This window comes from Tyto alba, unplaced genomic scaffold (genome assembly GCF_018691265.1).
Source record: "Tyto alba isolate M040663 unplaced genomic scaffold, T.alba_DEE_v4.0 Super-Scaffold_26, whole genome shotgun sequence".
NCBI lineage: Eukaryota > Metazoa > Chordata > Aves > Strigiformes > Tytonidae > Tyto > Tyto alba.
The window spans coordinates 4,070,902-4,088,444 of NW_024881300.1; the positions used below are offsets into that span (position 1 = coordinate 4,070,902).

The 17,543-nt window shown below is 40.7% G+C and overlaps 1 protein-coding gene across 3 annotated transcripts in view; it reads right to left on the reverse strand.

Moving 5' to 3' along the window:
* The window catches only part of NFATC3 (nuclear factor of activated T cells 3), a 72,701-nt gene extending 56,839 nt beyond the window's left edge, over nt 1-15,862 (reverse strand). For all 3 annotated transcript variants that reach the window (XM_042797425.1, XM_042797424.1, XM_042797423.1), the window contains exon 1: nt 15,480-15,862. In XM_042797425.1, the coding sequence (XP_042653359.1) occupies nt 15,480-15,579 (100 nt within the window). In that variant the 5' untranslated portion in view covers nt 15,580-15,862. The remainder of the gene's footprint in view (nt 1-15,479) is intronic.
* Nucleotides 15,863-17,543: the final 1,681 nt, after the last annotated feature.

Consider the following 17,543-nt stretch of genomic DNA (forward strand, 5'->3'; position numbering starts at 1 on the left):
CATCTTACAGTGACTCAGACTTCAATTAAGGTTATAAACAACCAAAAACATGCAAACAAAAGAGGTCTAACAAAGAATATTATTAAAGGTATTAGGAAGATTTTGAAGATCTTTTTTGGTTGCTTAGAAAACTCTCAAACAGCATTTTTCAAGCGCAGTCTCACAAAGTTGGAGCACAAGTTGTTCAGCAAAAAAAAAAAAAGGCAAAACAAAATATTCTCAGGCCTCACTAACTTATCCAAAACACAGGAAATATTCCTAAGAAAAACAAGCAACTGAGAGGGAGTGCAAATCCAGTTAACAAAATCAGCAGCTTTGTCTTACAGAACTGAAGTAGATTTGCTTGCCCGGCTTCTCAATATTGAATTAGCTGCCAGTATGAGACATTTGTCTGAAACAAGAGTAGAAGACTCTTCCTTATTAAGAGTAGAAGACTTTTTTCTTCTTTTGTAACCATCATGCTTCGACTCTTGTTTCTTTCCCCTTGTAAAATAAAGCCTTCCCTCTATAATCCTGGAGACCACAGGTAGTTCACTAGAGTATATCCCCTCCTAGAAGACAGAATTAAATGTACTTGGACCATCCCCTCTAAAGACAGAAACTAGTCTCAGACTCTGTTAACAATATTGTCTCTACAACCCAAGTAATTTGTTCTAATGCTGACTCACTTTGCGAGCTTTTGACCCATCACTAACATTGAACAACATTAAAATTAGTTTCTAGTGCTTTGTGTGTGGGGGGGTTATTTTTTAAAGGTATTTTTTCAGTGGTAGGGGAAGCATAAATGTTTCTGCAAACTAAAATGCTCCTGTGTCAAATGTGACAACGAGGCATCATGTTCATAGAATTATTTTGCATAAATCCAGACTGGATGACATTCATTGCATCTCTGAACATTAGTTAGCTCTGTTTGTTTTGGGGTTTTATTTTTTTGTGTTTTTTTGATTTTGTTTTTTGTTTGTTTAAAAATTGTTTTTATTGTGAGTAGCAACAGAATATTAATACTTATTTTAAAATAAATCCAGTCTCTGTCACAGTCAGATAAAACATCCAGACAGAAAGCCATGTATTTTAGGCCTTTCCATGACGAAAAAAATTAGTATGTTATTCAAGTCATTCTATTATCAGTTTCACTAATAGCAATCAGCTTAAAATTAACTAAAACAGAAACAAAACAAAACAGCATCTCTCGGACGCAGCAAGGAAGCATTTTTAAATGGAGAGAAAGCATACTTTCACCAAGGAAGGACTATATTCCTCAGACTTTAAAAAAAATAAAAAAAAAAAAAGGCTGAAGGTTCACAGGTAGGGAACAGCTCTATTAGTAACCTATCTATTAAAGGAGGCACAAAATTGCATTTAAGACTAGTCCTAAGTAGTTTTATAAGCACTATGTAATTTTATATATATAACCTATAATGATATCATTAACTACTATTCTATGTGTTAAGAGCATAAAAAATTAGTATAGGTTAATTTCTAAATATGCATACACTAAAAGGATCAGAATACTTAAGGAGGACTATTTTGATATCATACAAATAATTAACAGAAGCTCTCTACATTGAACATTATCAAAACTGCATTAGCCTACCCTGTCACTAGGATAACAAACATTTTTTAAAACTGTAACTGGGGGGGGTCTTTCTTTTTGCTGTCTCCCCACCACAAAACATAAAATGCAGACACTAGTTAGTTACATATTTTCCACATCTATCAGTATATTCACGTGCAAGACCACAGATGTTCTTGTGTCCTAACTCAGTATTAGAGGCACAGGTCAAGGAAATTAAAAAAAAAAATCCTAATAAAAGCTATTGTCCACATACTCAAAACTTCAAAATGAAAGTTACAGTTATGAAAAACTTGAAATAATAATAATAAAAACATTATAGGAAAACAACAGTTGGAATTCTTCAAGTCCTGTACATAACCATTTACTGTCACTAATGGCTTTAGAAACAGTAGCAGCACACTGTTTGTGCTAAAACTCTCACCCTTTCAAAGAGCCTTATTTCTCTTGCAGCAATAATCAAAAAAGATTAAAATATTTAAGACAATTTGTCCACTTTCAACATCACTGGGATTTACAAAATGCAGATATACATTCAGAATTTAAGTTTCATATAGGTGAAGTGGAGAGATCAGACTACCACAGAATTATCAACACCAGCTGGGAAGAACTGGGGGAGAGATGGAAAAGGCAGAAGAGCACTCTTCTGACTCAGGCTTCTTTGGTTCCTCTCCACAACAAACAACTTCTAGTGAGTTTGGCACCATGCTCTCCCATTACCCCTCCCCAGCAGCATACACACACACACACACACACTCAAACAGGAAGCAAGAAACCTAGAGTAAGAACTATTCATCACCAAGCCCTCTAACCAATTCGAAGAAACTAGTATATATACAAAGGTGAATATAACTTGGGTGAAAGAAATGGTGTCAGGGTGGGGAGGGAAGAGAAAAACAAACAGCTGACAACCCTTAAGATGGAAAGAAGTGACAATAGCTCAAATCCAACATAGGGCTTCAAGAAACCAAAGGGTAAAAACAAACCTCAGGAAAGCCTCATAACAGACAAGTGCAAGACAAAAAAAGTTATGGAGAAGACCAAGGCAAAAAATGGAGTCACGGAATTCTGGTTACTTAACAGGGCAGCTACTACAGCCAAACAATCCTACTGGGGAAGGAAAGACAGTAAAGAACTGAAGTTGGCCAAGTCATGAGGCCTTCACTGACCATAAAATACAAGAAAAAAAAGCATTCAAGAAACAGAAACTAGGTCAGATAACTAAGGTAGAACATAAAAACTACCACAAGCACATAAGGGACAAGATGCTAGATAGGATAGACACAGCAAAATACAAAGACCAAGAGAAACCGTGACATTCACATCAAAAGCTTGTCATGACCCTGAAAAGGCAGGTGTGTCAAATGCTTTTGCTTTAGTAAAGCCAACTGAGTAAATTGCTAACAAAGTTAACAGCAATGAAGAGTAAGGAAAACTGGACTAAATAAAAGGTTAAAAAGTACTGAAGAATTATGTGCCAATAAGTTGAACTTCAGTTTTAGAAAAAGTATTAATAGTTTATTTGTTCCAGTAAGCATTTAAAAGGAGTCAGGGAAACAAAACAAAAAGTCAGTGTTTGCTAAGAACAAAACCACGTCAAAAAAATGTTGTTTTATGATCAAAGGAGGTCTTCTGGATAGCTAGCATAGAAAGAAACTCAACTTTGTTTTAACTTAGTAAGACTTTTAACACTACCATGCATAGAGAAGCCACTGAGTCTTTCAACATTTAGTGAAGCCTTCTTCCCCACCCTGCTGAGATCAGGTTTACAATTGAGGGATCACAGAAGTTCACAGATGCTCTATATTCACATAGTGCATACAAGCTATATAAAGTTCCAGACTTCCACTGCCATCTTACATCAGGCATCTGTGTCATCCTTTCTCAATGAGGACAAGAAGGTCTGTCATTTTGAATGTACATTCGTGACTGTCTAGATACTGACTAGTCTACAGAAGCTCCTGTTCAGTATTAAAACAACGCTGGCTCATCCCTTACTAAACTGCTAACTACACTTCAACATAAGCTGTCTAACTGGAGAATATGATTAAATACTATCCAGAACAACTGCTCCTAACGTACACTTTGCTTGCTATTTACTCTATCAGACTGCACATTCAGGACTAGCAACGCTTGCCCACCAGTTGTTCACTCCTCAACGATGTACTGGCACATGCATATGTGCAGCTGTGCAGCGAGCCAGATTTCTCTACAGAAAGAAGGTCGATTACTATCAAATGTCTGAACACAAGCCCTGTGCCAAAATTATCCAAACCACTTTATTCTTCTAGGTTTGTAAGTCCATAAACAAACAGGTTCAGACAATAGGAGTCGTTATAAGTACTAAGGAAGTGCAACACAACCTAGGTCTTATAAAAATACTGCGAAAACAGGATCAGTAATCAAGTCCTTTAAATAGCATGAGAAAAGACTTGAGCATTGCCACAGACATCATGTGTGTTCTCAGGCCAGTCATATAATCTGTCTTCACTCCCAAACTTTAAAAAGAACGACAACCTCTTCTGGTTTTCAGTTCTGTCATGACAGTTACCATTCCCCCTTCTGAACACGAATCAAGAATGCCACAGAAAGATCTGTAAATAAGAACAAAAAGCATACGCATCTCTATTTGTTAATGTCATTATCCCACTGATCTGCAGCAGTCCATATATTTCTTGGGATAAAAGAGGAGTCCAAATCTTCACAAGGAACCCAGAATACCCAATAGTCATAGTTTTCCTTTTGTGCACTTAAAAAGTGCAAACTGTGAATACAATTAAAGTAACAAGATGGAGCAGGGGAAAAACACATCCTTATAGACCAAGTTTAGCAACACACAAAACAGTAGTGCAAGCTTAAGCTTTCAGAAAAGGATGATTTACAGGAACTGTCATTTTATGAAGCAGTTCTCCCCTCTTCAGTGAGTTTGTGCTCTGTTTCATGGTCCTATCAGATTACTCAAAAAGGATAAAAATAAATTTTACTTCTGTCAATCATGGATGCTAGAGGCAGCTCTGTCATGCCCATCAGAATTTCACTCATTTTCTTGTGTTATGCAAGAATACTGGAAGCGTAAAAGAAAAGCAATCTTATCAACAGCAGGAGCTCATCAATGAGTCTTTTCCAAATTCTAGTCTGGATGAGTACTCATTATCCTTGGTAGATACGCAGAAGAATAATGAAGCTGCACTAGTTTCGGCAAGAGAGTAATACAGCATATCAAATGTTTACAACTGACATTGCATAAAATAAGAACATACTGGCTCTCAGGGCGTAGCTACAGATTGTGTTTTTCTCAGCAGCAGCAACTACCCTCCCACACACACTCACACACAAAGCGGGAGGGGAAATAAGAAGAGGTATTTTTAACCCAGATGATTTTGGCAATCAGATTTGCAGCGCACTAACGTAAACACCTGTATATATAGAGCGGATAGTATAGCAAGCTTTAGGACATGGGGAGAAACGAGCAACTGGGACAGAAACTGCAAGTGTTTTCACTATCAAATAAAAAAGTAACAAGTAAACCCTTAGGCCACAGCCTGGTATGCATTTCAGCTAGAATGGCTATCTTAGTGTACATATAGCTTCACCCCAAAATAACAGAAATAAATTCTAAAGAGGGAAATAACAGTCACGAAATTTTGTTTGGCATGTAAGAAAAACAGACTAAATAAACATGAAAATCAAATGCATCTGCTTAAGCCATAAGCACATTTCAGAAAATTATGTAGTTCTGTTGTACGCAAATGAAGTTAATCTAAGTTAAGGTTTTCTCCTTTTTTTAAAAAACACAAGTTCTCATAATCTTTCATAGCAGAGTGCTTTGAGATATGTTGATAAAAAGTGATGTACAAAGCAGGTAAAAAAAAAATCCAGCTTTTAACTGTAAGGTTCAGCAAGAATTAGTCATTCTAAATTCAGTTATGAGAACAGAAAATAGCAACCGGAAGTGCAAGGCAGTGTTTATACCTGGGCCTTCTCCAGCTCTCCTAGTATTTCTGGTCAATTATAAAGCATGTCTTTAAATGAAAACTTTAGAGCTTGCGATTCAGTATTTAAGGAATAATCAATAATGCACATAATACGTTAAAAGAGAAAAATATTTACTTTTTCCTTTCAAAATGTCTAAGTTCTATGGGCTCCTCTTTGCTTCCTTTTTTCTCTTTGGGCACGTCATTCAAGAAGTCACAGTATTTTACTGCCCAGTACCCTTGTAGATAAAATGGAAACTGTTGCCCTCCAGTTTGATGAAGCCTCATTTGTCATTCAGTGCTAGAAAATCAGCTTAACATGACCCAGTAGTTCAGAAGTATTAAAAAAAAATACACTGTGGTCTTAGGGGAGATTCTTAAAATGACACAATACAGCCGTGCAGCAGTTACTAACATGTAATATTAACAGCCTATTTGTCACTGCTATCCTGAAGATGAGGTACATTATTCTATATCATCAGTTGTTAGAATCTGTAACTGCAGCCCTGCAATCCCTGCATCTGGTATGTGTAGACATGGGAACTGGGAGAAGACTGAACCCTCCAAAACTGGTGTGTTGTGCTTGACCCACAGGAAGAAGACTGACTGTAAAGGTAAGCGAGAACATTAGGCAACTACTGACTGAAGAGAATAGAGGAATTATGTGCTATACTTGCTAGGTGAAGGTTTGTCTAGATTCTTGGTATTGCAGGCCAATTTATCATCTACAACCTAACTCATCCTTTGTGGGAGCAAAACTAACGGACTCCATAAAAGGTTGCCCAGTTATTCAAAGCTCTGGTTTATGCTTCATCTATAAACTGAAATCCTCACCTAACTACCTACATGGATGCCTTTACCATTTATCAACTTCTAACACCAGTGAGCATGCTGATAGCAACCTGCTCCTTCATACAGAGACACATCCAGGTTTACAATCTGCTCCAGTGCTGAACCAAGCACCGAGCAGAACCCAGGTTTCCACAGTCAGAATGTCTAAGTAGGGCAAAACAAGACAGGAGTGTGCAAGAAAATGGATATTGTAGTTTATATAAGAGTATGGTAACATAGGCTAGGGTCTTTGGGAAAATCGGTAGAGAAGGAATGCAATAAGCCAAGGCAGGAAGTTTGAGTGGGGAGAGGTTACACAGTAAGAGGGAGATCAAAATGCTTCTTTCTATTTATCAGAGCATAACACAGAGGCTGAGAACTGGTATTGATAGTATCTGAACAAAGTAGTTTGGGAACTCTTCACCCCTTAAAAATTACACTGTACTTCTGTAACATGACAGAGAGCAAACCATTCCACAGAAGACAATCCAACCATACAGTTAACTCTGTATTCCACATTATTAATATTACAGCTTTTCACCAATATATTTTATAACACCACTTCAATGCAGTCTTAGGTGCACTAAACTCAAAGGCTCTGTACATCAAAGGACTGAAATGAGCCAGAATGATAATCTGAAACTTTGTTTTCCCAGCTGCTCACATGAATGTAGAATCAGAAACACCTTGAATTCACTTCGTGAAGATTGACATAGTAAGCATAACAGGCAGAAACAGGAATCTAAGAAAGGGGAGGCTGAAGCTGAGCACAAACACCGTTTTTTCAGCAACTTTTAGAATAATTCCCCAAAATACAAGGGAGACCATACTACCACATCTCTCAGCTGTGCCCCATGCAAGCCCTGCAACTTTCCATCTCTTCAGAGTCCTAAATACCTTGCATTTATTCCAGCAGGAGTAGAGGTTTCACCACCTACTGTACCTAATCAGCCTAACCTCCTGCCCCCAACCAAAAAAGCCAGGCAATTTGAAAGTCAGTAGCATTTGCTCTCAAAAGCCTAAATTTGACAAATGACACTTATGGAATACAGACACTCTGACCTAATTTAAAGAAGCTATGCAAAATACAGAATGTTGACAGATTTTCTTAGTGGTTCTTCGGATTAAACCACACATTCTCTTGTGGCCTTGTCACCTGAGTACAGTTATCCCAAATGATACCGTTAAAGCCTTTTGCAATGATACAGTTACTCCATCTCATCTCCTTTATGTCCTCAGTTTAGGGAACAACTACTAGAAAGCATCTAAGATACACATAAGTAGTTATAAATCATTGTAGACATTATTACAGCCCATTATGCAGCCATGAAAAGCAGTGAATCATTGTCACTAACAGTTAATACGTGCACTGTGATTGTGTTATTAGCTGGTCTTTCTGGTTTTTAGAGTCTGCCTTCATTTTGGGTATGAAGATACAAAGGGTTACTCTGTAAAACAGCTTTGGTGAGAAGGTAACAGTTTGTGCCCTGTCCCAGCTACAATCAGTCACAATGCCATTTCCCCTCCAGCACTGTACAAATTCTGCTTATCACCAAATTTATGTGTAAGTAGTCTTCCCATTTGTTTATATTTACCAAAAACATTAAAAAATCCCTAAAGGCTGGGATTAAAAGCATTTCTCCCTGCATTTGTTGCTAAAAAATCAAACTTAGCAGCCACTAGAAGATGAAGACTCTCATTAAGCAGTGGATTCAACATTACTTGCCTCCTGCCGTCTTGAATAACCTCATACGTAAGAAAATGGAAAGATCTTGATTTGAAAGGACCTAAGAGTACATCCAAAGAGGAACATTTACAAGATTTTGAAAATAACCTTCTCCACCAACCTGTTAAAGATCAAACAGAAAAATCCAACTCTGTCCGGCAACTTTGCTATATTAAAAATATCTGTCATTTTTAGAATTGATGACTAATCTTCAAAAGCTTCAAAATGCAGTCAGAGAAGCCATTTTTAAAACAAGCAACCACTATTAATCTAAATATTAATATGAACAGTATGATTCTACATTTCTGGGTTTAATAAATTAGCTGTTAATTATCTGCTCATGTTTCTACCTACAAATGTCTTTTATGAAGCCTCAAATGAAGTTTCTGTTTCTCCTTTAAAAAAGCCAAAACACAACACAACCCAAACCCAAACCAAACCCAGATTTCTATTTTCATTAATTTATTGCTGAAAGATCATGGGTTTGCAGTCAGATGCCCAGAAAATTTATTTTTCCTTCCTTCCCCCAGGTACATAAAAGTGAGGACTGGGCCTCTCAAAGAAAACTGATGGAAGTATCTTCTCTTCTGTTACACCTATCATCCTTTGCCTGAAAAATAATCACAAGCATTCAATGCCACCGAGACATTTAATCAGAAGAGCCACGTGAATGATTAAGTTCAGCTGTTCAGTTAGCTCATGAGATGTGCAGGCCACAACACAGGCCGAAAGCCTGCTTATCAACCTGTTCTGCAGTTCTTCAGACTTAAACTCACCTTCCCTGAATGACTTAAAAAAAAAAAATAGCGGAACTGTTCAGTGTTCTATTTCGCCAGTATTTCACAAGAACACTCATAGATGCGTGTACTCAAGGTAGAAGAGAATGCTGGCTTGTTAATAAGCTTGCTCCTGCCTTGCAATTTTACTTAGCCTTACTGATCATTTCACTCATCTTAAATTCCACTGTCATTCGAACCCCCCATGGCATGCCTGGACAAATGCAAGGACTTGGATGTTGTTTTACAGGCTGGGCTTACTGCCAAGGCTGCTCCACGTACTTCCCGGGCCCACTAGGGCAGCTTTAGGCAACAACTCCCGTATTTACATTATTGCTGTGAACAGCCAAATTGCTGCTTACTACTGACCCAGGCCCAATCTACTCATTTCTCACACATTCAAATCAACATTACTTATTTGGCCACCCTTCAAGTGGGATATGATAAACTGCTTGTAGTTGTACAACACAAACAAAAGGAAAAAGACCATCATGTTTTAAGCAGAGGGCTACCTTTTACTTTGAAGAAAAAGACCTTATTTATAATTTTCAAAAATATGTGAGATAAAAGCATTAGCACAAATGCTTTTGTACCCTGCCCATCTCCCACATCCCAACTCTCAGGATTTGTTTTCATTTGCACCATGCCCCTACTTCAGATGGGAGAGGAGGAGACAGAGGGTGAGGTGTGACTATGAATTCGCACACAAAATAAGTGACATTTTGCCAAACTGGGGATCTGTTTCAAATCCCTGCACTACGTAGTGACTCACTACATAGTGATTCTCAATGCACTGTCTAGTGATCCAAGAATCATATGCCAAACCATAAAAGTTATGAAATTAGATCAGGTGCAACTACAACTGCTTTGCAACAGCACCCAAGAGAGTTTGGTATTTTTCCAAATGGTCTCATCCTGATCAAGCTTTATCCAAACAGGCAAGACTTCAGTTAGCGAGCATACTGTGAAAAAAAACACAACATACTAAAACACATCATCTTCCCAGGATTACCATCTTAATCTGTTACTCTTAATGGCCAGCCACCTCTTGACTCCACCGATACCAGATTTTACTTTAATACACATTTGCCTTTGGTTCTTCCTCAGTGTCTCTACGTTACCTTTAAGTCACGAGGTTCTTGTCACAGACCCTCTATTTTAGGTCAGATGCAGCTGTTTGATTTTCCCTCTTCTCCTCCATCAGCAGATTATATAACCACAGCCTATGACTGATTTGCATTGTGTCCCTGCGTGTCCATCTTTTACATGCACAGATACCAGCATTCACTAGCTTGTAAAATAAAATAATAGTAACTAAATTTCCCTCAAGTGGCGGTTCCTATCACAATACCTTTAATGCTCAATATCTAATAAACAAACAAACATTTCTGTTTAAAAGTATGATTTATGTTTAAGGGAGAAAACAAAGAAATGGACTCAAGGAATGTGTCCATTCATTCCTTTCTTAAAATTGCACCAATCGATCCATCCTACCCTTAATCCACAGGAGCACTCTTTTGTATAGAAGGTGTTTACAGACCAGAACAGACAGCTGTATTTATATGGATGACTCAAATTATACATATTAACCACAAAGTTACCATCTTGTGCAAAGACTTTCTCTCCTACCCATTCATATAGGCAATCAAATCTAAACAGAATAAATACTTTTATAAGGAATAAAACTTCAGATGAACCAGAGAGGTGTGCAAGATGGTCGGTGAAAAAGACTTTAGAAGATCTTGCCTCATGAGTTTCTCTTACTCAGCTAAGGAAAGCAAACTTTGTAGCAGTCCTAGATCAGTAGTATGTGATCACAAAAATTAATTTCACCAAAAACAACCCTTAGTCAGCTCACAGCTCAAGTTGACAATTATTGCCAGCCTCCAGACCTTAATTTTTCACTCAGCCTAATTATGAGACTGCTCTTTTTCCTACCACAACTTGACTTTCTTAGTATGGCTTACTTCAATCACCATCTTAGGGAAAAGAACAAAAAGTTCAAGTACACTGCAATCTTTTGTGAACAGCTTAGGCTGTTTTCTACTCTACCAACAATCCCTGACAGCAATACCTGTCATGAATACATGTTTAAGAAGTGAAGAATAATAGTTTACAGATTAATGATCAAGGCAAAGCTGTAAAGACTACTATTGTGCTAGTGTTTCAGTACAAATAATTGGTTTTAAGACTTTCTCTACACATCTAAATTAAATTACACATACATAGTGCCAGTTTTTGCTACAGAGGACTCTGCCTATCTACTGAAGAAAAATTCAGTGCCTGCTATTGCTTCAGAGCACTTAACGCATGGGCAGGAGGTAACTTCTGAGCAGCCCAAGCAGCTCCCAGATGCTGGTACAGAAAGAAGGTCAAGCATGGAAACCTTCAGAAGAAAAGATCAGGTACTACACTTTGATAGTCACAATGGCAAAACATGTATTTCAATCTTGATATTCAGTAACAGCCTCAAGCCTATAAGCTAACAGCTCTAAGCTACAGGAACAAAACAAAACAAACAAACAAAAAAAAAAAAACAAACCAAGCAAACTCAAAGGAGAACAAGAGTATAGAAGTTTTCAAATAAACTAAAGATGCAAATTCAGATATACTGTCCTTATGCAGAGCAAGGCTCCAGCTCACAAAGATGTTTTGAATTGTCACTAAATTCATCACAGAACTGGAATATTTTTCATACTTTTCATACCATACTTCTCAGGAGAAAAATAATAGAGATCGTGAGATTCATCTGTAACAAGATTACTAAATATTACTTAACCAGCTATTAAGTCACAGGAAATATGCAGAACCTCTTTTCAGCTTGTTTCATAGTTTCCAAGAAAACAAAACAGATATTATGAACCAGAAGTCCAAGAAGGGTATTTTTATCAGTACTTTTCAAGCAGTCACGTTTTGGGAAAAGAAACAAACTTATCAAGAATGATTATTTATATTGAAATATAAAATTATTTCTCCTCCTCTACTTCATAACCTGAGAACAAAAGGTGGGTGCTATTGTGAAATGTCACATATTGCTCTGTTTTACTGGGTAACAAAACCTTAGCCCATCTTTCGCTCTTAGAAGACTTAATCAGAAATAATAGTAACATTTTAGACAGGTTTCTAAAGAGCAGTACCAATAACTCTTCCATCAGAATTCCCTAAGTAACTAAATAATTCATTTTCTGGATATTGAACAGTTTGCAGCCTCAAATATTGAAGCCAGTCCTCATTTCACATACCAACAAGAAATAATTTTGGATGTTACAGAACCTTACAAGATCCTAGATTCCCAGCTTAGTACTACATACCCCAAATTCTTTACAGGCCCTTACTTTGAGGATGCAGTATACTGTTTAACAATAGTGTGAAGGTCTTAACACTTAATAAATTCTAGGTAAACTTCCCAAAATTATACTGAATAGTATTGCAAAACTGAGGGGGGGAGGGGGGTGTGTTGTATATGTGAAGGGGATGGGGACACCATTAGAAAAGTGTTCAAGTGTCAAATATTACATCACAAACATCTCTTCATTAAAAAGACCAAACATGGTGGCACCTCCAACACATTAATTGACCAATGAATTAGCAACATGACAATATATTTTAGTAGACTGTAAAGGACCTGAACAATACTGCAATTCAAATGCCTACTTAGCGATTTCTAATGCAACTGATAAAAGGTGGCAAGATGCAGTCAGATGCTACTGCAACTAACCAGTTTTGGAAGAAAGAATATACCAATGAAATTTGGTTCCCTTCAGAGTGCTCTATAGCATTACCTTTGGGCACTAAAGACTTGAATTATTCTGTCAGAAGAGATGAAGCTCATTAGTACCTAGAACCGTACCACCTGTTTTGAGTGCTGAACACTACAAAATCGAGTTATAATTTTTTTCTTCTTTGGAACAAGGACACCAAAATATCAGAGAAAGAGAGCAAGACTTAGCAGAAGGTGCTTAGTACCTAACTTCCACTTTAAAAGTAGCTGAAGAGCTTTCTACAATCTCTTACTTAGCAACCACCTGAGCAAATTTTTGTTTCAGTTCACAAGCCATATGAAACCAGCTATCCCTTTGATTTCCAGTGAATTATGCTGCAAAGACTGCAGTATTAGACTATAGGCTTTCAAGCACCTTTAAACCGTCTTTGATGCATTCCCCTCTGCAGCAGGAACTACAGTTTTCTGAGCAAGCACACAAGCAATACTGCAGAATATTAGTCTCAATTCCCACCACTTAGCAGAAAACTAAATATCTTAGTTGTACTATCCTGCAAGCTACTGAAATTGTTCTGTATAACAACTCAGATTCCTAGTTGATTTTATGTCTCTTACTGTCCTTTTAATGTCATAAAAAGGGTAATCCACTGCCTGGGACTAGAATTTTCTTAGTAGTTCAGAAATCAAAAGAATATTAAATTAAAGAATAGCTCATTTTATTTTTTTAATCAAAAGCAAGAAAAAGATAAAACATATAAATAGATACACTTACATTTGTACATACATAAAAAATAAAATCCTCAAACACTGCAGTAGTCTCAGCATAAAAGAAAACACTAACATAGATTTGCATATTATTGACAAGTTTATTTCATAGGACTTGGTACTAGACACTTCTTTCGCAAGGATGCTAATCACAAACCTCCAGAGATACAGCATGAAGCAAGAGTTTTCAAGTGTTCTCCATGATCATGGAAGACTTAGTAATTTTAATAGTATTTATTGCAAATTAAGGAACTTTTACGTGTGACCGACATGTTTTATTAGTATATGTTAGAAAAAAAATACCCTTACGCTTACTTTGTTGCACAAGGGACAACACCATTGAAGCAAGCGATAAGGGATTATGAAACATGTGTTTTAGGGAGATCTAAGAACTTTTGTTCATCTAACTAACATACCTGGAAAAGGGGAAAAGGAAAAAGATCTGATTTCCAACATGTGTCCTCTCTTATATGCAATCTGGTTCTTCACAGGTAAAATACATGGGCAGAATTAACAGCTAAACTCTGGCAATCCTTTCAATGGAACACTTCAAGGCAGAGACCTATTCTAATCCTCTCCCCTGAAGACCATATCTGTGCACAGCAAGCCAAATTTATGTGAAAATAGTAGAAATAGGGGTGTCATGATAGTTTTTATTGTAATTTGTTAACATTCCCCACTGTTTTCATATGGTGCTGTAATGCATTTATTTGGCTAGCAGAACTCAGGTCCCTTTCCCAAAAGCACCATCTGCTATTCCCTTAAGTCGGAAAATAAACAAAAAAAATGTCCCCTTATCTGAAGGAATCTGTAAACTAAGTCTTAGCATCAAAAAAGTTAGATATTTTGTAAAAAATTAAGCCGAGTGTTCACACTGGATTGTATACAGACTGTAGCAAACAATTATTTTTTTAGTAATCAACTTCTGCAGACAACCGAGCCAGAGAACAAAACAACATGGCTGCATCATTTAGCCTGGATACAGTCCTGTTTCAGAGCTATCTTATCATCTAACCAGTTAGACTTAAGACAGCGCATTACCAATTAATACTTATTTCAAGTAGGTCAGAGTAAAAAAGCATGCAGCCATCGAACTGTGGGACAGCTACACACGGCACAGCGGGCTCTTATTGATTCCCCACACCATAATTTACAGGGAATGCATTATTTTCTGTGGTTTCAAGAAATAAAAGCTCTTTTAAACGGGATTTTCATGCTCCAGTACTACAAAAGAGAATAAAATGGAAGCACTCCGAAACGTGTGTTTACATCCGTACGGATGGACCCGAACAGCCACCACATCTCAAGACGCTGTTTCGCCCATCCACACACGCACGTACACAGAGTTTATAAGAACACCCTGCAGTAACTATGATGCTTTACATACGGGGAACAGTTCGGTTGGAACTTTTCGTCGCAACAGCCCCGACCAAGTCTCTACCGCAGCCCCACTGAGAGGTCGTTTCTCACCGCGCTACGCGGAGCGCGGCGGCACGCCGAGCCGCCCCGGGACCCCCCGCCGATCGCCCCGGCCCGGCGACCGGGACCCCCCGCCACCACCTGCGCCAGAGCCACCCCGGGGCCGGGCCGGGGAGGGCGCGGAGGGGGCAGGCCCACCGGATCCAAGCCGTCCCCCGTCTGCGCGACCGCCGGGGCCTCCCCACCCCCACCCCCCCAAAAAAAAAAAAACAAAAAACAAAAAAACAAAACACCGCGCCCCTGTGGGGGGGTAGTGCTGGTGGTGTGTGCGTGTCCTCCCGCAACGACTTGAGTTTTCGGGGTTTCATTTTCCCAAAGAAAGTTGCAACGGCGGCGAGAGGCCCGGCGCCGCTGGCGGTATCGCCCCCACCCGCCTCCCTCAGTCCCCGGGGCGACTCGGCAGCCCCCACGTCCCGCCACCGAGGGGAGGGGAACGGCGCCCTGGGGCGGCCGCAGCCTGAGGGAGAAGGGACGCCGCCGCTTCCCGCCTGGCGGCTGGGCAGGCGGCAGCCCCCCCCTCTCGCCTTACCCAAAGGAAAACAGGAAGCCGAAGCCCCCCCTCCGCCCGTTCCCCGGCCCCGGCCCCGGCCCGGCGGGAAGGGAGCGGCCGCGACCCGACTGCGGCGGAGCGCACCTGCAGGCCCCAGCGGCGGCCCGGGGCCGGGCTGCCCGTCCTCCCCGAAGATCAGCCTGAAGTCGAACTCGTCGGTGGCGCCGCAGTTTGCCGTAGTCATGGGTTTGGCCGACGAAGCGAAGCGAGACCCCGTCGCCCTGCCGGGCCGCGCCGGGCTCCCCGCCGGGCTGCGCTGGCCGCCGCCGCCGCCCCTCAGGGCCGCCTCATAACACCGGATGGCGCCGGAGGGGGGCGGGAGCGCGCGGGGAGGCGGTGGCGCGAGCGGTGCCTTTGGCCCCAGCGCGAGCTCCCGTGTCCGGGCGCCTTCTGTCACTCAGGGGCGGGGGCGCCTACTACGGGCCCCGCCCCCGCCCCGCGCGCCCGCCGGCCGGCCCCGCCCCACCCTGTCCCGCGCCGGCGTTTCCCACAGTTGGGTCTCTCTCTCTCTCTCTCACGCGGTGACATCAGCGACGCCTCGTGACCCGCCCCCCTCGACGCCCCGGAGGGAAGGAGGGGAGGAGTGCCTCGCGGCAGAGTCTCACGTGGCACGGCTCTCCGCGCCACGTCACGCGCCGCGTCGCGCGGGCTGCCGGGGGTTGTAGTTGGTTGGCCAGCCCGCGGCGGTGGGCGACCAATCCGCGAGAGCCAGCCGGGCCCAAAGGGGCGGGGCGGGCGCGGGTGCCACGTGTCGGCGCGCGGGGGCCGCCGGGGCCCGGCCCGCACTCCGCGGCAGTTCCGCGGCAGTTCCGCGGCGGGGCCTTTGGCTCCGGGCAGCAGCAGGCTGAGGTAACTGCCGCTGGCTGAAGGACTCCGCGCTGTTAGCACTTACTCTTCCAGGCTTCTTGGAGACGGTGGCGGGGAATCAAGTGTAACGAGACCAATGAAAATACTTCGTAGCCACGTATGGCACCGATGAAGGGAGCCGAGCAGTCATTAAGAAGAGAACAGAAGTTTCAGAATACTCTGCCTGCACAATAACGTACCATCACCTATTGTTTTGCTTCGCATTAAGGTTGAAAGACAAATAAAAGGGGAAAAGAAAATGAGTTGAAGTTGCTCTCGTAGGAGAAGCATCTCTTCAGAGCAGTCGATGGCAGTGTCAAGGCCATAATTGGCCTGATGCATCTGGAATTTGCAGTCTGGGAAATCCTAGAGCAACTTAATGAAACCACCGCTGGGTGCTGTGGAATTACGGCGGGGTTAATCCTCAGTAGATGTGATCAAGGAAGATTTTAGGTTTGTGTTGAAACTTGGGCATTGATTGTGGTTAAACTGTCACTCACAGCCAGTCACATTTGCTTACAGATAGTTAAGTGATATTTACGGTTTTATTTATGTTACAAACTCTGAAACTCATTAACTGGAAATATTGCTATATCTTTTTAAAGGGCCGGGTTTCATTACTTAGTTGAAAAATTAACTAGAGTTAGCGTGTCATGACTCTCATGCCATATGGAAAATATAGGTTTATCTGTTAATATTATTTATTCATAAATAAATTGTTTCTACACACAGGGTCTTTTTGTGTCTGTTGCTGTTTAGATGGCTCCAAACAGGCATGGCACAATTCCATGCATGCGTTTGTATCGAGATGTTCTCTTTACAGACTGTGAATGGAAGTGAGAAAAGAAGGCTAGCATGAAGAGAACTTGGCTAAAGTTACATTGTGACCTTGCAATTCTGCTGGAAACAGAAAGCATCATTAAAATGAATATGCAGAACGTGGGACAGGAAGAGTTTGGCCAAGTGAAAATGGTAAGCTGCTTCTAGTGCCCAGAATACAAAGCAGCTATATGTTTATATTTTACTTAATTTTCTAATGTACCATCCTTTCTGTTGTCACTTCCCACAGCACTAGCTCTTTCTTTACCTAAAATCCATGAGCAACTACTCTTCCTACAATACTTAATCCAAAGGTTGATGCTCTTGTTAGGGTAGCCAACTCCTTCTTGTGAAGGAAGCCCGAACTTTTATAAGCAGCTCACACCCAGTTGGCCTGTAGCCTCTTTTTACCTCTAAATCCAAGGTCATGTAGCAAGACAAGCTGGAAAAGAATGTGTAATTGGATTAACCACGGTTACAAAA